Raw genomic sequence first — 21,478 nt, 5'->3', positions numbered from 1 at the left:
ACAATGGACCGTAAGGTGGGACAGTACGGGCTTCGGGCCACGTTCCCGTACTTGGATAACGTCACCATCTGCGGCCATGATCAGCAGGACCACGACGCTAACCTTCAGAAGTTCCTCCAAACCACCCACGCCCTCAATCTCACCTACAAGAAGGAGAAATGCGTTTTCCGCATCCTCGGCTATGTCGGGGAAAACGGAGTCCTAGGGCCCGACCCCAATCGCATGTGCCCCCTTCTGCAACTTCCCCTTCTCCATTGCCCAAGGCCCTGAAATGATGAGTGGGGTTCTTCTCATATTATGCCCAGTGGGTCCCCAACTATGCGGACAAAGCCCGCCCACTTATCAAAGCCACCATCATTCCCCTGACGAGTGAGGCCCGCCTGGCCTTCAGCCGCATCAAGGTAGACATTACCAAGGCCACGATGCACGCGGTGGATGAGTCCATCCCCTTCCAGGTGGAGAGCGATGCGTCAGATGTCGCCCTGGCCGCTACCGTTAACCAGGGAGGCAGGCCCGTGGCCTTCTTTTCCCGTACCCTCAACGCCTCCGAGATTCAACAATCCTCTATCGAAAAGGAAGTTCAAGCCATTGTGGGAGCTGTGCAGCATTGGAGGCACTACGTGGCTGGTAGGAGGTTCACCCTCGTCACCGATAGCCTTCATGTTCAACAACACACAGCGGGGCAAGATCAAGAATGATAAAATCTTGGTGGAGAATCGACCTCTCCACCTATAATTACGATATTGTGTATCGTCCTGGGAAGCTCAATGAGCCCCCAGATGCCCTGTCCCACGGCATATGCGCCAGCGCACAAGGTGACCGACTTCGGGCCATCCACAATGACCTCTGTCACCCGGCTTTTCCACTTCATCAAGGCCCGCAACCTGCCCAACTCCACAGAGGTGGTCAGGGCCATGACCAGGGACTGCCAAGTCTGCGCGGAGTGCAAGCCGCACTTCTATCGGCCAGACAACGCCCACAAGGTGAAGGCATCCCACCCCTTTGAGCGCCTCAGCGTCAATTTCAAAGGGCCCCTCCCTCCACTAACCGCAACGTGTATTTTCTCAACGTCGTTGACGAGTACGCCCGTTTCCCCTTTGCCATCCCATGCCCCGACATGACCGCGGCCACTGTCATTAAGGCCCTGCACAGCATCTTCACCCTGTTCGGTTTCCCCACTTACGTCCACAATGACCGGGGCTCCTCGTTTATGAGTGATTAGCTGCGTCAGTATCTGCTCGGTAACGGCATTGCCTCGGGCAGGACTACCAGCTACAACCACCGGGGAAACGGACAGGTGGAGAGAGAGAACTCAACGGTATAGAAGGCCGTCCTTCTGGCCCTACGGTCTAGAAGTCTCCCGGTTTCCCGCTGGCAGGAGGTCCTCCCCGATGCGCTCCACTCCATTTGGTTGCTCCTCTGCACAGCCACGAACGTCAGACCCCTCACAACCGTCTATTTATCTTCCCCAGAAAATCCACCTCCGGGGTCTCGCTTCCATCCTGGCTGACAACACCGGGGCCTGTCCTCCTCCGGAAGCACGTGAGGAGCCATAAGTTCGACCCCCTGGTTGAGAGGATCCAGCTCCTAAATGCCAACCCTCAGTATGTCTACGTGGCGCACCGCGACGGCTGACAAGATAGTCTCCCTCCGGGACCTGGCACCCGCCGGTTCCCCAGCGACCGTCACCTACGCACCCCCCCCTCCCCCCTTACACCAAACACCGCCCCCACCCTTACACGGCCTACACCCCCCCTCCCTGATGAACCTCCAGACGACACACACCCGGAGTCAACAAGCCCAACACCCGTGCCCACAGCGAACCCAGAGCTGAGGCGATCACAGAGAATGATCAAGGCGCCGGACAGACTCGATCTGTGAGCCCACTTCACCCCCGCTGGACTTCAATTTTTTTAACAGGGGGTGAATGTGGTGAACGTATTGCTGCTACAATTCACCATTGCATTGTATTGTATTATGTTGATGCTCTTGTGGGCTCCGCCCCCTCGGGGGTGGTATATAAATCTGCAGCCTGTAGGCGGCACTCAGCACAGAGCAGTCGCAGGCAGGCACAGATCTAGCTTATTAAAACCACTGTTCACTTCTACTAATCGTCTCGTGTGAATTGATGGTCGCATCAATTAGCCAGCCCCCGTCACCACATTTGCTAGGCTGCCTCAGAGGTCAAGTTACAACCACCTCTGGAGTCACATTCAGGCTCTGTGAAGGCAAGGATGGCAGACTTCCTTCGCTAAAAAATTGAGAATCAGTTAGGATTTTACAATCCAACAACTTCGTGGTCACTTTAAATAGTAATCAGATTTAGAAAAAAAAATGAAATTAAATTCTCAAATAGCAACGGTGGTGTTAAACTCAATGCTCTCTCTGGGTTAGTCCAGTAAAAGCTGCTACATAACCGGAGCCCTTCTTAAGATCGTGTTCATGGTTAAGAATAAAGCAGCAGAGCTTGGATATGGTCCATTGGTTATTGAATTGCTTAGCTCTGTCTTCCGCATTCAATTTATGTTGTTTGGCACACAAGTAGTCCTGTGCTGTAGATTCATCAAGTTGACACCTAATTTTTTGGTATAAAAGCAAATTACTGTGGATGCTGGAATCTGAAATGAAAGAGAAAATGCTGGAAAATCTCAGCAGGTCTGGCAGCATCTGTAGGGAGAGAAAAGAGCTAACGTTTCGAGTCCGATGACTCTTTGTCAAAGCTAACAGACAGAGAAAGTGGGAAATATTTATACTGTGGAGTGAGAATGAAAGATGAGTCATAGCCACAGAAACCCGGGGAAACCGGGTGCTAATGGCCACAGAAACCAAGGGGAAAGAGTGCGAATGGCAGTCCCCAGAGAGAAGAAAAGATGTGAAAGGTCAAACAGCAGGGAAACTAACATCAGAGGATGAACTGTAGATGGGGGGGGGGGAAGCAAAGAGGAGAAAGGTGAAGGAAAGGTGGATAAGATTGGGGGGGGGGGAATTAAATATATATTAAGAAAGAAATGGTAAATGACAGTTAAAATGAAATGGGATGAAAACAAATAGGTGGAGGTGGGACTGATCATATGAAGTTGAATTCGATGTTCAGCCCGGAAGGCTGTAGCGTGCCTAACCGATGAGTAGTTGTTCCTCCAGTTTGCGTTGAGCTTCACTGGAACATTGCAGCAGGCCAAGAACAGACATGTGGGAATGGGAGCAGGGTCTTTGGTTAAAATGGCAAGCAAAGGGAAGGTCAGTGTCCTGAATGCGCACAGACGGAAGATGCTCAGCAAAGCGATCACCATTTGGTCTCTCCGATACAGAGACGACCACATTGGGAGCAGCGAATGCAATAGACCAAATTGGAAGAGATGCAAGTGAAACGCTGCTTAACCTGGAGTGAGTGTTTGGGGCCTGGGATGTTAAGCATGGAAGTGGTAAAGGGGCAGGTATTACACCTTCTGCGATTGCATGGGAAGGTGCCATGGGTGATGGGAGAGGTACTGGGTGTGGTGGAGGAGTGGACTAGATTGTCTCGGAGGGAACGGTCTCTGCGGAATGCTGACAGAGGGAGTGAAGGGAAGATGTGTTTGGTGGTGGCATCATGCTGGAGTTGGCAAAAATGGCGGAGGATTATGCTTTGCATACGGAGGCTGGTGGGATGAAATGTGAGAATGAGGGGGACTCTATCCTTGTTCTGGGAGGGAGTGGAGGGGGCGAGGGTAGTGGCGCGGGAGATGGACCGCACACTGTTGAGGGCCCGGTCCACAACTGTAGGTGGGAAATCACGGTTGAGGAAGAAGGAACACATTTTCGAAGCACCGTTTTGGAAAGTGGCATCATCGGAACAAATGCGATGGAGGCAAAGGAGTTGAAAGAAAGGGATGGAGTCCTTACAGGGTGTAGGGTGCGAAGAGCTGTAGTCCAGATAGCTGTGGGAGTCAGTGGGCTTGTAGTGGATAGTCTATTGCCGGAAATGGAGACAGAAAGATCAAGGAAGGGAAGGGAAGTGTCTGAGATGGACCAGGTGAAAGTGATGAAGGGGTGGAAATTGGAAGCGAAGTTGATGAATTTTTACAGGTCTGATGAGACCATGACGCAGCACCAAAATAGTCATCAATGTATCGGTAAAGGAGTTGTGGGAGGGGGCCCGGATAGGCCTGGAACAAGGAATGTTCCACATACCCCATAAAAAGGCAAACATAGCTAGGACCCATGTGGGTACCCACTGCTACACCTTTGATTTGGAGAAAGTGAGATGAGTTAAAAGAGAAGTTGTTGAGAGATAGAACGAGTTCAGCCAGGCGGAGGAGAGTGGTGGTGGATGGGAATCGTCCGGGCCTCTTTTCGAGAAAGAAGCGAAGAGCTCCCAGGCCATCTTGGTGTGGGATTGAGGTGTAGAGGGATTACACATCCATGGTGAATAGAATGCGGTTAGGGCCCGCGGACTGGAAGCTGTCAATATGACGCAGTGCATCAGGATTTTTTGGTATGCTTCGTGCTGTTCCTGACATGTCTTCCTGCATTCTTCATTGAACCAGGGTAAAATATCTGGCTTGGTGGTAATGGTAGAGCGAGGAATGTGCCAGGCCTTGAGATACAGATTGTGATTGAGTACAATTCTGCTGCTGCTGATGGACCACAGGCGGGCAGCACAGTGGCACAGTGGTTAGCACAATTGCTTCACAGCTCCAGGGTCACAGGTTCGATTCCCGGCTTGGGTCACTGTCTGTGCGGAGTCTGCACGTTCTCCCAGTGTGTGCTTGGGTTTCCTTTGTGTGCTCCGGTTTCCTCCCACAGTCCAAAGATGTGCAGGTTAGGTGGATTGGCCATGCTAAATTGCCCTTAGTGTCCAAAAAAGGTTAGGTGGAGTTACGTGGATAGGTTGGAGACGTGGGCTTAAGTAGAGTGCTCTTTCCAAGGGCAGGAGCAGACTCGATAGGCCGAATAGCCTCTTTCTGCACTCTAAATTCTATGAAAAGCAGAGCACGAGACATCCATTCAGCCCATTGTGCCTGGGGCTATCTTTGGGCAGCACGGTAGCATTGTGGATAGCACAATTGCTTCACAGCTCCAGGGTCACAGGTTCGATTCCCGGCTTGGGTCACTGTCTGTGCGGAGTCTGCACGTTCTCCCAGTGTGCGCTTGGGTTTCCTTCGTGTGCTCCGGTTTCCTCCCACAGTCCAAAGATGTGCAGGTTAGGTGGATTGGCCATGCTAAATTGCCCTTAGTGTCTAAAATTGCCCTTAAGTGTTGGGTGGGGTTCCTGGGTTATGGGGATAGGGTGGAGGTGTTGACCTTGGGTAGGGTGCTCTTTCCAAGAGCTGGTGCCGGCTCGATGGGCCGAATGGCCTCCTTCAGCACTGTAAATTCTATGGCTAGGTTTCTGCTCTTTCCTCAATCTTGAAACTTATTTTCCCTTCAACAATGTATCCAATTCCCTTTTGAAAACTACCACTGAGTTTTCTAATACCGCCCGTAGCATATTCCAGATCACAACCTGCTGCATAAAAGCATTTTTTTTTTCCAATTCCCTTATATTTCATCTACTTACCAACCCTGTCACGAGTGGAAACACTTCCTCGATATTTACTCTATCAAATCCATTCATGGTTTCGAACACCATCTGTTAAATCTCCCCTTCACCTTTGCTGCTCTAAGGAAAATAACAGCTTCTCACCTTATCCCTGGCACAATTTGAATACATCTCTTTCGCACCCTCTCGAAGACCTAGATATCCTTCCTGCAGTGTTGGGCCCAGAACTGAACACTTTCCTCCAGCTGAGGTCTTACCAGATATTTATAAAAATGATAATAATTTCCTTGATTCTGTATCTTTTTCTGGACCATTTTACTGAAGAATCACTCACGGAAGCAAACAGGATTTTTGGGCTGGAATATTCGGAGGGATTTGTTTGTGGCGTCAAATCACATACAGCAGAGCACTTGGATTTGGAGAGGTTATCGAGAGAATGAAATTTGGAAGAAAATGTTTCAATCTCAGTGGGCCTCAAACAATGAACTCAACCCCTCTGCTGTTCACTTTCATCATACTGGGGAAAAATCCAGTTTCCGCATACCTGGGAGACTCTGCTGCCTGCGGTCCACGTTTCTCTGTCAGGAGCTGGCTGAACGTACTGTTCAGATGGAGGCTGTCTGTAGTCTAAAGATGGTGGTTTTGCGTACTCACAAACTGGAGACTGCCCACTGCTCCTTTCATCTCCGTCAGTCTTACTGTTAAACAGAAAGCTTACGTGAGTTCTGTTGCTCATTCCTTCCCTGCACACCATCCCCCCCACCCCCAAACTTCACCAGCTTTCCCCATCCCCTCATGCCAGGTCACAATGAGCACTTCACCACCAGGGAAATCAAAAACACAATTGCCAGCCAACCATCGATACCTGTGCAGAGCCCTATTTACCCAAAACCAGCGGCAATAAAATGGTGCATGCTCTTTCTCCCATCACTGCCACATCCTCACCTGTCGCCCCACTCACACCATCTGTTCTCCCTTCCTTGTCCACACGCCGCCCATTTCTTACTCCCTATCCATTCCCCTTCTCTCCGCCCACACACCATCCATCCATCCATCCCCCCGCCCACTCTCACAATGTCCATTCCCTCCTCCCACACAACCACCCAGTTGAACCCTCACAGCTACATACTCTTACCTGTTGTCAGCCAATGGAGCGTTCAATGCTGGTGTCCGTCCAATGGGTTTGTGCTGCAGGGCCGGGCTCTGTCTCGCTGAGCTGTCCCCTGACGGGGGGCCAGTCACATCTCAAAGGAAGGAAACAAACAAGTTAAAAGGCAGAAGTCATCCACTGCATGGTGCTCCTATGATCAGAGGGATCCTATCCGAGACTCCGTGCTCCACAATTGCAGGTGTCACGAGGTGGTGATCCCGACACAACAACAAGCCAAGGTGAGATGCTCCTCAATGAGCAGTGCCTGCCCCAAGCCCCGGTCCAGACTGGGTTAGACTGCAGGATGCCAATTCCTAGCATCCTGCTCCGCACAGCAGGGCCATGCTTCATTCTACTGGCTCATTGGACTATATTTGAGTGTGGTTAAGGCAACAGTTTGTCACCTCTGGGACCTGTTCAAATCTAGCCGAGACCGATGGGTGTCATCTGTCTGTCTGGCCCCAAGGCTGCTCTGAGTATGAAACATCTCAATACAGTTCCTCCTGGCATGAGACTGCGACAACAATCTAATAGAGCAAAGACTGATACACAGAGAGACCCAAGGGTGGTTAAAGTGTGAAGTGGGAACACTGCTGCATTTGTGCAGTGGTGGGTATCAGGGTGTTGGGGCTGAGGCCGCTCGTTAGGGAGTTTTTCTCCGGTCAGAGTTTTGGGTACATTATCCAGGTCAACACTTCAGAGCAGTTTTGAGGGGATGCTGCAATGTTGTAGGGTTTTTTTTTCATTCATTTAAGGTATGTGGGCTTTGCTGGCTAGGCCAGCATTTAATGCTGTCTTTTGAAAAAGAGACGTTAGGCAGACGCCTTCTCAGGCAGTCGGAATCAATCCCAGAGCAATATTTTGTAGGAGAGCAGGGAGTTCTCTCCAGTGTCCAGGCCATTATTTATCCGTTAACCAACATCACAAAGACAGATTATCAGGTGCTTGTTGCATGCTGTTTGAGAGAGCTTGCTATGCACAAATTAGCTGCCATGTTTCTTACATCACAGCAGTGACTGTACTTGAAAAGTACTTCATTGGCTGTCAAGTGTTTGGGAATATCCGGAGGGTGTAAGAGATTCTATATGAATGCAAGTCATTCTCCCTTGCCTCTGGTTTTGCTAACTCTGAACCTCCCAGCTGTCTGAAAGTGTCCCACTTCCCAGCATCAAGGCCCCTTAAACCCTGAAGAGTACAGTAAGTAAAAAGATAGCAACATTTTGACTGTAAGAGAGAGAGAGTCAGGTCACAATGCCTCAGTAACTCTCTCTCTAAAGGTCTGAAGCTGGCATAGTGAAAGTTGCAGGCTGCACCCAGCCCATGACTGGGCGGCACAGTGGTTAGCACTGCTGCCTCACAGCACCAGGGACCCGGGTTCAATTCCAGCCTTGGGTGACTGTGTGGAGTTTGCACTTTCTCCCCGTGTCTGCGTGGGTTTCTGCCGGGAGCTCCGATTTCTTCCCACAGTCCGAAGATGGGCGGTTCGATAGATTGGCCATGATAAATTGTCCCTTAGGGTCTAGAGATGTACAGGTTAGGTTACAGGGATAGGGCGGAATAGGATGCTTTTTCAGAGGGTCGGTGCATACTCAATGGGCCGAATGGCCTCCTTCTACACTGTAGGAGATGTATGACTGGGCAATGAGCTGTGTCCAGGTTGGAACAGTTTTTTCCATCACAGTGATCTTTAAAAAAAAATATTTGTCCATGGGAGGTGGGTGTTGGGACTGGGATAGCATCTATTGCTCATCCCTAATGACCTTGATAAACACACAAACCTGGCCAGACAGTGGTTACAATCAGACCTGGGAATCCGGCCCCAAAAATGTTACAAATTGGTTTCCAGTGTTTATTTCAAATTAATCGGCTTTAAGTTCTTTATAGCTTCAGAAATCTGCAACAAGTCATGTAACATTCTCTTGTCTTGAAAGCTTGTGCAAAAAAATAAAGCTTAATGGAGATGATTTTTGTTGTTGCTGCAGAATACAATTAAATTGACCATCCGTCCCTAAAACCCCAAGGTAACTCAGCCCCATTCATCCAGATAAAAAGCAAAATACTGCAGATGCTGGAAATCGGAAACAAAAACAGAAAATGCTGGATAAACTCAGCAGGTCTGGCAGCATCTGTGGAGGGAGAAAGAGTTAATGTTTCGAGTCTGTGTGACTCTACTTCGGAGCATTTATCCAGACATTTCTCGCTCACTGATTTTCCCAGTTTCAATTACATGGAAAAGGACTATACGTGGTGCTGTGGCTAACTGGTGGATAATTCCTAAATCAGAACCCAAGATATGTTAGTATCAGCAATAGACGATATCTGCAATTAGCCCAAACCTGGGATTTACACTTTGGTTGCAGTTCTCAAAGTTATCGCTCGCACAAACCATGAAGATCACAGCGTGTGCCGAGTCAAACAAGGTTTTTTTTTTTGAGTACCTTCCTCAGGAGTGACTGTAAGAGTGACCGTCTGACCCGCGTCCTTAATCAGCTGGACAATGTCGTGATGGGGCATCTGGACAATGGATTGGCCATTCACTGCTGAGATACGGTCCGTCACCTTCAGTTTCCCACAGCGATCGGCCGGGCTTCCCTCAATGATGCGGCCAATTTTGTGTGGCACCGCTGTGGAGAAACAAGCAACAGGCAAGGGTTAATCGGATTCAATGCAAAGAGATTTAGGGATTAGAGTACAGAAATCATTAAACGCTCGTCGGCAGGTTCACAAACTGTTAAAAGGACTGATGGGATGTTCGACTTTATACCAAGAAGTCTGGATTTCAAAAGGAAAGTTACACTACAACTGTGAAGATCAAACTGTACCTGGAGTAACTGTTCAGTCCTGTGCACCACACCTCGGAGGATATTTTTGCCTTTGAGAGGGTACATATAGATTCACCAGAACGATACAGAAACAAAACTCTGGAGGTCAGAATGTGCAGACTAGGCTTGTCATCCTCTGAATATTAATGGGTGGTCTAATTGAGTAGTTCAAGATGATTAAAAGTTTTGATAAGAGTAGAAAGAGAGAGAAACTACTTCCTCTGGTGATGGAGCCCAGAAAAAGGGAGCAATTAGAGTGGGGCTGGTCAGGAGTGATGCCAGGAGCACTTCTTGGAAACAAGGTGGGTAAACCTAATTAAGATACAGATAAACCATGATCCAACTGGATGGTGGAACAGGCTCAAGGGGCTGGATGGTCTCTGCTTTTTCATGTCATGGTCAATGAGAAGAGAAGATTATTCCTCAGGTAGGGATTTCTCTGCACCCCCCCCCCCCCACCTTCCTTTTAGAATTGTTTCACCCTTCAGCTTTTCTTGGGTTTTACCACCACAACACCCTGGGGTGGGGGGTGTTGTTGAGCGGGGAGGGAAGGATGAGGGGCAAGAAATTCATTATTGCCACTCCCTCCTCATGGAGGGTGTTTGGAACTCAATAGGCAAGTCTTGCCCCCTGACCATTAGATGGCAGGCTGCACTGGAACTCTTCAGGGAGGGGAAAAGACTTGAAACAAGTTAACCCAAGCCAAAATAGGTTTCCTAACTTTCCTAAATGCAGCTAGAAACCCCTATAGATAAAGACCGGGAGTGAACTAGAAATAAACAATGCACTGAGTAAAGAAATGTCAGGTTTGAAGTAATTAGAAGCAGTTCACTGAACCCAAACCAAAATAGAACAGAATAGATTTCATTGTGAGGATTGGTGGAACTCAACAGTACCTGACTGAAGTGTAAACTTAGCCTAGCGTTACAGAGTGTATCTCTATTGATGCTAATTCGGCCCTATTGAAGCTTCAGTTACCTCTAAGCTCAACTATTCCAACACTTCTTGCAGTCTTCTACATTTTGCCCTCCGTAAACTCGGGGTCATCCAAAACTCTGCCACCCATATCTTAACTCACAGAACATCCCATTCACCCATCAGCCCTGTTCTTTGTGACCTACACTGGATCTCGGCCTGACAATGCCTCATTTGAAAAAAACACATCCTTGTTTTCAAATCCCACCATGGTCTTGACCCTCCTGATTTCTGTAATCTCCAATCCCCCAAACCCTCCAAGGCATCTAACTCTGCTGCTTCAATCCCTGTACATTCCCAATTAATTTTCTCCACCATTGCTGGCTGTGCTTCAATGGCCTCGGCATTAAGCTCTGGAATTTCCTCCCGACGCACCCCTACCTCACTTTCCTCCTATCAGACAATCCTTCAAACAAAACACTTTGACCAAGCTTTTGGTCATCTGACCTTGTGTTGTTTGGTGTCACGCTTTGCTTTATAAGCTCCTGTGATTTAGGGATGTTTCATTATGTCAAAGGTGCGAAATGGAAAGAAGTGGTTGTTCTTTCAGCTCTCACAGTCGCTCATGAACCCCTTTCCCCAGCGCCCTTCTCAGGATGTTAATCCAACCTCTGGTAACGGGGTCATCGATACACATCAATTTAGAAACTAACCAAAAATTCAGAATGATAAATCCATATATCACAGTAAAGGCACAAGTTGGGGCAGCACGATGGTGCAGTGGTTAGCACTGCTGCCTTATGGCACCGAGGTCCCAGGTTCGATCCCGGCCCTGTGTCATTGTCTGTGTGGAGTTTGCACATTCTCCCAGTTGTGGGTTTTGTCCCCACAACCCAAAGATGTGCACAGTAGATGGATTGGCCACGCTAAATTGGCCCTTAATTGGAAAAAATGAATTAATAATAATAATAATAATCTTTGTTGTCACAAGTAGGCTCACATTAACACTGCAACGAAGTTACTGCGAAAAGTTCCTAGTCACCATATTCCTTCGCCTGTTCGGGTACACAGAGGGAGAATTAAGAATGTCCAATTGTCAAATTGGGTACTCAATTTAAAAAAAAAGTAAAGGCACAAGATACGTACCAGAAATAGAGGTTAACCTGGGGGCTAATAAGACTGAGGAAATTAAGGCAATTAATACCAGCAGAGAAAAGGAACTGGAAAAACTCAGACTAAAATCTGACAAATCCCCAGGACTTGATGGTCTATATCCTAGGATTTGAAAAGAGAGAGTGTCTCCACTATCTCTGCAGCTAACTATGATTTTCTAAAATTGCCTAGGTTCTGGAAGCTAGAAAATATAACACCATTATTCAGGAAAGGTGGGAGATGGACAACAGGGAACTACAGGCCAGTTAGTCTGAAATTAGGTACTGAAAGTGCTGGAATCTCAAAGAACACTACAGCACAGGGACAGGCCTTTCGGCCCTCCCAAGCCTGCGCCGATCATGATGCCTGTTGAAACTAAAACCTTCTGCACTTCCGGGGTCCGTTTCCTTCTATTCCAAAACTATTCATGGATTCGTCAAGATGCCTCTTTAACGTTGCTATCGTATCCACTTCCACCGCCTCCTTAGGCAGCACATTCCAGACACTCATCACACTCTGTGTATAAAAAAAAAAAAAAAAAAAAAAAAAAAAAACTTTCCTCGCACATCTCCTCTAAACTTTGCCCCTCACAACTTAAACCTATGCTCCCTCATAATTGACTTTTCCACCCTGGGAGAAAGTGTCTGTCCATGAACCTCAATTTTGTTAACCTCTATCAGGTCGTTCTGCAAGCTCCATTCTTAGTGAGTCACTGTGCGTGGAACCCGTACCACAGTGAGAGTCAGTGTGTGTGTGGAACGCGTACCCCAGTGAGAGTCAGTGTGTGTGAAACTTGTGCCCCAGTGAGAGTCAGTGTGTGTGGAACGCGTACCCCAGTGAGAGAGGCAGTGTCTATAGAGCCTGCACCCCAGTGAGAATCAGGATGTGGCGCCCACACCCCAGTCATAATCAGTGTGTGTGGAAGCCACACCACAGTGAGAATCAGCGTGTGGAGCCTGCACCCCAGTAACAGTGTGTGTGGAGACTACACCACAGTGTAAGAGTCAGTGTTTGTGTGAAGCCCACACCCCAGTGAAAGGCAGTGTGTGTGGAGACCACACCCCAGTGGGAATCAGTGTCTGTGGGATCTGTACCCCAGTGGGAATCAGTGTGTGTGGGACCTGTACCCCAGTGAGAATCAGTGTGTGGGACCCATACCCCAGTGGGAATCAGTGTGAGGGGGATCCGTACCCCAGTGGGAGTCAGTGTGTGGGACCCCTACCCCAGTGAGAGTCAGTGTGTGTGGGACCCATACCCCAGTGGGAATAAGTGTGTGTGGGATCCGTACCCCAGTGGGAGTCGGTGTGTGTGGGACCCATTCCCCAGTGGGAATCAGTGTGTGTGGGACCCATACCCCAGTGGGAATCAGTGTGTGGGGGATCCGTACCCCAGTGGGAGTCAGTGTGTGTGGGACCCGTACCCCAGTGGGAATCAGTGTGTGTGGGACCCGTGCCTCAGTGGGAGTCAGTGTGTGTGGGATCCGTATCCCAGTGGGAGTCAGTGTGTGTGGGACCCGTACCCCAGTGAGAGTCAGTGTGTGTGGGATCCGTACCCCAGTGGGAGTCTGCGTGTGTGGGATCTGTACCCCAGTGGGAGTCGATGTGAGTGGAACCCGTACCCCAGTGGGAATCAGTGTGTGTGGGATCCGTACCCCAGTGGGAGTCAGTGTGTGTGGAACCCGCACCTCAGTGGGAGTCAGTGTGTGGAGCCTGCACCTCAGTGAGGTGTAGTACCGGTGTTGCTGATCACATTTGCTCTGAGTTGATTTGGCTCAGCCTGTGTCACCCTTATAGCCCATTTCCCACTGCAACCACCGACTTACTCACCCACAGTGGGGGGCCTGTTCTTTGAGGTGATGATGACAAAGCCGAATCCCTCAGTCTCTTTTCGCTGCAGGACAATGTCGTATGACTGTGCGGACTCAGCTGGGTTGACAGCTTGCGGTGGTTTATTCATGAGATCCATGTGATTTAGCCCAGAAGAACCATTCTCCGCAACTTCAGAACTCTCCTCTTGGCCTGCGTCATGCTGATCCTCTATTGTAGGAAAACAGGAGTGTTACTGAGAGGATGGACTCATCACATGGAGACATGATGGGGAGTGAGTCGTGTGTGGATCCTGCCTAACATGAAGCAGCCTGCATCCTCATAGTGAGCTCACATGTAGATGAAAAGTATTTTATTTCCATCATTTGCTCTCAGAATATGGACATCCACATTTGATAGAATCACACAGTAGAGAATAGTACATGTTGGCTCTTTGAAAGAGTATTTCACGTCCCCTGCTCGTTCCTCCAAAGCCGCGTAATCACTTCCCATCAAGTATTTATCCAATTTCCTTTTAAAAGCTATTATTGAATCTGCTTCTCTTTTAAAAAAAAAAATTACAGTACCCAATTATTTTTTCCAATTAAGGGGCAATTTAGCGTGGCCAATCTACCTATCCTGCACATCTTTTGGGTTGTGGGGGTGAAACCCACGCAGACATGGGGAGAATGTGCAAACTCCACACGGACAGTGACCCAGGGCCGGGATGTGAACCCGGGTCCTCAGCGCCGTAGGCAGCATTGCTAACCACTGTGCCACCGTGCTGCCCGAATCTGCTTCTCTTTAATACCCAGCCTTAATTGCCTTGAAAAGATGGTGGTGGTCAACCATGCTTTGAAGCTAGTGCCACAGTGCTGTAAGGGAGAGAGTCCAAAATTTTGACACAGCGACACCGAGGACACAGCTGATATGTTTCCAAGTGGGGGAGGCAGTGGCACAGTGGTATTGTCGCTGGACTAGTAATCCAGAGACTCAGGATAATGATCTGGGGGACCCGGGTTCGAATCCCAACATGGCAGTTGATGGAATTTAACCTCAATAAAATATCTGGAATTAAAAAGTCTAATGATGACTATGAAACCATTGTCGATTGTCGGAAAAATCAATCTGGTTCACGAAGGTCCTTTAGGGAAGGAGATCTGCCGTCGCCACCTGGTCAGGCCTGCATGTGACTCCAGACCCAGAGCAATGTTGTTGACTCGTAACTGCCCCTCAAGGGCAATTTGGGATGGGCAATAAATGCTGGCATACCCCAGTGGGAATCAGTGTGTGTGGGATCCGTACCCCAGTGGGAGTCAGTGTGTGGAGCTGGCAAAATGCTGCCACGCCCACATCCCATGAACGAATTTAAAAAAAGTTGGGATGACGTGTGTGATAGTAGGGGAATTCAGTAGACTAAAACGATTCTATTAATCTAGAGGAGTATGGTGGATGGACGGGAAGTGGGACCAGGTGGATTTTCTTAAGAGCTGGCATAGATGCAATGGGCCGAAAGGACTCTTTCTGTGCTGCATATCACCATGCTTCTATCCCTCTGAACTTTAAGCATCTCATTATGTAGGACTGAAGTCGCTAAAAGTAGAGACTCATTCTGCACAATGAAAGCCTTAATTGACCATCGAAACAGGGACATCTTCCTATCTCGGAAGCAGTGAAGGTTTGAACAGGTCTTGCCCACACACTCAGGCAAGCTGTCACACTCACCGGTCGGCAGGACTTTCCTCCTCACCGAGAGCATCACCTGGCCATTTCGAGTCGCGTTTTGCATCAAATCCAGCACAAAGCGATGAGACCTCGCCTTAACTGAGACCCCATCAACACAAAGCAGCTCATCAGCCACACGAAGCCGGCCATCTCGCTCAGCAGCCCCCAGTGGGATTATCGCTCCAATGAGAACCTGATATGGGAGAGGGGGAGGAACAAGAGGTCACTTTAACCCCAAGTCTACATGATTTGCAACATTTCCATCACTCCAACCAAACTTTGGCATGGGGTATTTATTATTAAACAGGGATGGATGTAAACAGACTGCAGCATGTGCTGTGAAATTCTGTAACATCAACACAGGTAGCTGATTACTATGGTAGCAGTCACGCAGCCTTCAAGTCTCTAGTCCCTTGTGTCCTTTTACTCTCTCACTTAAATCACGCAATCCTTACCCAGGAACTGTTGTCACTGGATGAACAGCAACCAGGTTACATAAAAAGTGACTAATGCAATAACTGACTATTGGATCCATTGACTGACACATAGGAACAGGAGGAGGCCACTGAGCTCTGTGAACTTGGTCTCCTCTCTCTCTTAGGTGGGTTGCCAACCTGTATCTTAACTCTGTCTGAGCACCTAGGCTCCTTAATCGCCAAATGGCCTTACCCAATAAAAATCCATCAAACTCCGTATTTAAATTTTCAACTGGCCCGAGCTTTTAGAGGGAGAGAATTCCAGATTTCCAATCCTCTGTGTGAAGAAATGTTTCCTAACACCTTGGAGCTCCAGTCGGCCATCATCAGTCAATTAAATTAGGACGGGAAATAGAATGCTGGCCATTTCAGCAAGGGAGGTGGCGGACTATAAAAGTAGTGAAGTTATGCTGCAATCATATAGAGCATTGGTGAGAGTGCTAGAGTACCATATAACGTTTTGATCTCCTTACTTGAGAGGGGACATACTTTCATGGAAGCAGTTCAGGAAAGGTTCACAACGGCTGACTCCTGGGATCAAGGGGTTGTCTTATTTTGAGGAAAGGTTGAGCAGGTTGGGCCTATACCCATTACAATTTAGAAGAATGAGAGATCATCTTGCTGAAACATAAGATTGTGAGGGGACTTGAAAGGGGACTTACAGGGTAGATACTGAGAGGATGTTTATCTTGGCATATTGGCCTTTACTGTAGGAGACTAGAGCACTAGAATAAAGAGGTCTTGCTACAGGGAATTTATAATACAGCTGCATAATCTCAGGATAAGGGGCAATCATTTGGATCGGAGATGAGGAAAAATTTCTTCACTCAAAGTGTTGTGAATCTTTGGCATTCTCTACCCAACAGGGTTGTGGATGCTCAAACTTTCAATATTTAAGACTGACATAGAAAGAAATTTGGTCTCTCAGGGAATTAATGGATATGAGCAGCAGGCACGAAAATGGAATTGAAGCCCAAGGTATTGAATAGTGGTGAAGGCGCGACGGACTGTATAGTCTACTGCTCCTATTTCTAATGTTCTTATGAATCACTCACACTAGGTGATCATAGCAGCATGATTACACTTTGCAGTTACTTTCACAAGCAGGATCAACTCAATGCAATAGCATCACAGCAAAGTGTCCACTCAGCATCCAGCACAAATAACAATCTGCCACACCCCACCCTCCTCTTCCTGCTCTTCCTGTCACCATTGCGTTTGCAAGAGAAAGCAATGTGAAATCAAGAGCGAGGGCTCGAGAGTTAAAGGGAACTTACAGGTGTGTCCGGCCCATCTCCGCCCAGTACCCTGAATCCAAAACCACTCTCCAGCTTTCGCAGAAAGATGTCAATATCCTTTGTATTCAGGGCTAAAGGATGACAAACAGGAAGAGGGTCAGAGGTGATGCAGTGGCCAGACTAAGGTGCAAAGCAATCAATATTTATACAGTACGGCCAAACAAGAATTTCCTTTTGCCTTCTCGAATCCATCTGCTAGCATGCAGCACAGAATGACAGATAGTCCTGCATTTACAGCCTGGATTCAGAGTTAAGCCTGAAACAGCCTGCCTCAGCACATCCAGAGACAGACTGTATAGAGCTCAGCTTTAGACGCCAAGCTACTCAGTCCTCAACCCACAGGGTGATCAGGCAGCTGCCTAGCTTCCCTGTTCCTCAGAATCTGCAGGCCGGAGGATGACCAGGCACTGTTCTGTGTGACACTGACCTCTAATTATGGTCATTCCCCGAGGTCAGGCACACTACTGTGCGGAAAAAGCCAATTTAAAACTTAACTTGGTTTAGCGGAGGCGATCAATAGATGGGACTGTTTGTTGATTAACTCACAATGATTGCTGTTCTCCACCCCCCCCATGCCGCCTCTTTTATCGTTTGTCCTGACTATGTAGACACATTAGTTGTCCAAATATCGACCTCAGATGGCAGTGTCAGCATTTTATTTGACACCATCATCAGCCAATGGATTGTGATCAGGCGCTCTAAACTGATGTCCTCTTCTCTATCCCCAAGGGCATTCAGATCAATTGCAGCAAACAACTGGTGTTCTGTTAGACGGGAGAGCTCAGCACCATCTAGGGGTGAAAGCTGCAACTTTCCTTGGGTCTGCGCAGCATAGGTATTGAGGCTTCAGAAAACCAAGACAGAATCACAGAATTCCTACTGTACAGGAGGCCATTCGGCCCATCAAGTCTGCATCGACCTAGGCCCACTCTCCCGCCCTATCCCTATAACCACTTAATCTCACCTGACCTCCGCAACCTTTGGACACTAAAGGACAATTTTTAGTATGGCCAATCCACCTAACCTGCACATCTTTGGACTGTGGGAGGAAACCAGAGGAAACCCGGGGAGAACGTGCAAACTCCACAAAGACACTCACCCAAGGCAGGATTTGAACCCGGGTCTGTGGCGCTGTGAGGCAACAGTGCTAACCACTGTGCCACCCATATTCTTAGGGAGAGCATTTAATTCTAAACATGAACAAAGGTGAATCAGACAAGACATCCAGTCAGTGAACTCCGGCAACCTGGAGTTATTGGGCACAGGATCCTTATGGCTCGGGTGCTGGACTAACAACTGTAAGGTCATAAGTTCAAATCCCACCAGGTCAAGTTCTAAAATTTAATAAATTCATGCTGTTATGTGGCAGCAGTCATATAACCATGAAAACTGCCAGATTGTCATAAACTGATTCACCGACATCTTTAGAGGAGAGGGAAAGAACCTGTCACACCAACACAATGAGTTCAGTATGGGCAGATATGTCAGAGTTTTAATGTAAAATGACCAGCTTGTGACACAATGATCTCAAGAAGAGCACCCAACACTAACATCTTAGGGCACCTAGGGAAATAAAAGTGAGTTTTAGCAACATCTTGTAACCAACAACCAGCCCTCACACGCAATCCCTTTTCAATTCCAGTGTTCGGTTGTTCAATTGACCTTGCTGCTTCTCAACACGAAACACTGTTAACGTCTATTTTCATTCCCTTTAGCCAGGTCCATTATAAATATGGAACTGAACAAGATCCCATCACATTTCCCCAGGGGACAGTTTCCAACCACAATCCCACAACACTGATACGGAGAAGTAAAGGATTTCCAACAACACTACCATTTACTATTTAGTTCACAGTGTCTCCGCACTTCACTTACGTTTGTTGTCGAATATAGTCTTGGATTGTACGTACACCTCGGTTGGGTCACGTTTGGGGGAGGAGGGTCTCATAGCATTCGGAGGGAAGGGCATGGGTTGAGGGATGGGGATGCCAGGAGAGAGGTTCTGAGAACTTGCTTGACTGTCCTCTTGCTCTAAAGTCTAGGAAAACAAGTCAGGGCGGGGCACAAAAAAGAGATTATTAAAAATTCTACAAAATGCAAGGGAATAATGTAGAAAGCATTAATACCAGACAGTAATTGCAAGTTCACATCCTGGAGTTTCCCTGTCTTCTGCAATCTTACAGCGTCAAAGGAGGCCATTCAGTCAGTCGCATCTGTGCATGCTCTTTTGAAAGTGCAGTCAATACATAGTCCCACCTCCCTGGCCTTCTGTCAATAACCCTGACAGTTTATCAACCTCAATTACCTGCCCAACTCACTTTGACAATTATTTCTGGAATCAACTCCCACCACCTTTTCAGGTAGAATGTGACCCAAAACCATCACATTCCCAAGCCATGTGAGTCTTCTTTTTGACAGCTTTTTCATGCTGCCCTCTCCCTCCGCTATTCGGTAGTGACCATATACACCCCCTCTCAATCCAAGGGGTTAATGCCCCATTAGCATCCTGTTTTGCCTTACACCAGAATCCCTGGTGTCATCACTCCTGCCTGCTACCTGAGCACAGGTAACTTCTCCTTTGTTCTCTCCCTGCTCTGTTAATTCTGACGATAGCTCGTCGACCTAAAATATCCCCCCACCAACCCCCACCCCATCTACCTTATAGGGTGCCGTAAGAATTATGCATGTTTCAATGAGATCAGCTCTCATTTTTCTAAACTTGAGTCTCCTCCTAGGACAAAACACCACCCCAGGAATCAGTATGGTGAACCTTTGTTGTGCTTTCTTTATAGCAAATATATGCTCTCTAATAGGTAAGGCCAGCTCTGCACGCAATTCTTCAGGTGTAGTCTCACCAAGGTTGAATACAATTGCAACAAGACATCTTCATTTATATACTCAAATCCTCTTGCAATTAGGGCCGACACACCATTTTCCTTCCTAAATGCTTGCTGCACCTACATGTTGGACATCAATACTCCAAGCTCCCACCATTAATAAAAATACTCTGCATTTCTGTTTTTCCTACCGAAGTGGAAACTCATTCCCACCTAGTTTTGTGTTATCAGCAAACTTGGAAATATTACATTTGGCACCCACATCCAAACTGTGAATAGCTGGGGACCAAGCACGGATTCTTGCGGTACCCATTAGTCACAGCCTGCCAACCTGAAAATGACCCATTTATTCCTACTGCTTTCTGTCCGTTAACCAATTTTCAATCCATGCCAATATATGATCCCCAATCTCATGTGTTTTGATTTTGCTTACTAACCTCCTATGTGGGACCTTATCAAAAGCCTTCTGAAGATCTTAATACACCACATCCACTGGGTGCCCCTTTTTTTTTTTTTAAATAAATATATTTTATTAAAAGTTTTTCGATCAAACAAAACTTTCCCATTTTACAACTTTGTAATAATATATACATTGATCGTTTTTAAAAAAATAAATAATATACTAACTAACGGCAACTGCCAACAACAAAATAAGAAACAACAGAAATAGTAACTTCGTAACATCTAATATAAATAACTAATATATAAACACACACATAAAACCCCTGAGGACCCAAATGAGCCCCCCCCCCCCCACCCCCGGGTTGCTGCTGCTACATTTCCTATTTTCTCTTATCGCTCTGCGAGATAGTCGAGGAACGGTTGCCACCGCCTGGTGAACCCTTGAGCCGAACCTCTTAGTGCGTACTTTATCCGCTCCAATTTTATGAACCCTGCCATGTCATTGATCCAGGCCTCCACACCCGGGGGCTTAGCTTCTTTCCACATAAGTAGAATCCTTTGCCGGGCTACTAGGGACGCAAAGGCCAAAACATCGGCCTCTCTCGCCTCCTGCACTCCCGGCTCGTCTGCAACCCCAAATATAGCCAACCCCCAGCCTGGTTTGACCCGGACCCCCACCACCTTTGAAATCACTTTTGCCACACCCAACCAGAACCCATGCAATACCGGACAGGACCAAAACATGTGGGTGTGGTTCGCCGGGCTTCCCGTGCATCTCCCGCACCTATCCTCCACTCCAAAAAATCTACTCAGCCTTGCTCCAGTCATATGCGCCCTGTGTAGAACCTTGAATTGTATCACGCTGAGCCTGGCACACGAGGACGAAGAGTTTACCCTACTTAGGGCATCTGCCCACAACCCCTCCTCAATCTCTTCCCCCAGCTCCTCCTCCCATTTTCCCTTCAGCTCCTCTACAATCGTCTCACCCTCGTCTCTCATTTCCCTATATATATCTGACACCCTACCATCACCCACCCATGCCCCCAAAATCACTCTGTCCTGGATCTCTTGCGCCGGGAGCTGCGGAAATTCCCTCACCTGTTGCCTCACAAATGCCCTCACTTGCATATAGCGAAATGCATTCCCAGGTGGCAACCCATATTTTTCTGTCAGTGCTCCCAGACTCGCAAACGTCCCGTCTAAGAACAAGTCCTTCAATTTCACAATTCCTGCTCGCTGCCAAGATTTAAATCCCCCATCTATCCTTCCCGGGACGAACCTATGGTTGTTCCTTATCGGGGACCACACTGAGGCACCCGTCACTCCCTTATGTCGTCTCCACTGCCCCCAAATTTTCAGAGTTGCCACCACCACT

General features: G+C 47.9%; 1 protein-coding gene across 5 annotated transcripts in view; it reads right to left on the bottom strand.

Moving 5' to 3' along the window:
• magi3a (membrane associated guanylate kinase, WW and PDZ domain containing 3a) overlaps positions 1-21,478 on the bottom strand; it is a 140,552-nt gene that overhangs the window by 9,173 nt on the left and 109,901 nt on the right. For all 5 annotated transcript variants that reach the window (XM_072480177.1, XM_072480178.1, XM_072480179.1 and 2 more), the window contains 7 exons: positions 18,740-18,902; positions 16,844-16,935; positions 15,091-15,283; positions 13,387-13,596; positions 9,110-9,295; positions 6,657-6,765; positions 6,066-6,219 (listed from right to left, as the gene is read on the bottom strand). In XM_072480177.1, the coding sequence (XP_072336278.1) occupies positions 6,066-6,219; positions 6,657-6,765; positions 9,110-9,295; positions 13,387-13,596; positions 15,091-15,283; positions 16,844-16,935; positions 18,740-18,902 (1,107 nt within the window). The remainder of the gene's footprint in view (positions 1-6,065; positions 6,220-6,656; positions 6,766-9,109; positions 9,296-13,386; positions 13,597-15,090; positions 15,284-16,843; positions 16,936-18,739; positions 18,903-21,478) is intronic.

Source organism: Scyliorhinus torazame, chromosome 17, assembly GCF_047496885.1.
Source record: "Scyliorhinus torazame isolate Kashiwa2021f chromosome 17, sScyTor2.1, whole genome shotgun sequence".
Classification (NCBI taxonomy): domain Eukaryota; kingdom Metazoa; phylum Chordata; class Chondrichthyes; order Carcharhiniformes; family Scyliorhinidae; genus Scyliorhinus; species Scyliorhinus torazame.
The sequence above is the reverse complement of the archived record's forward strand: the minus strand, read 5'-3'. Positions and strand labels throughout refer to the sequence as shown.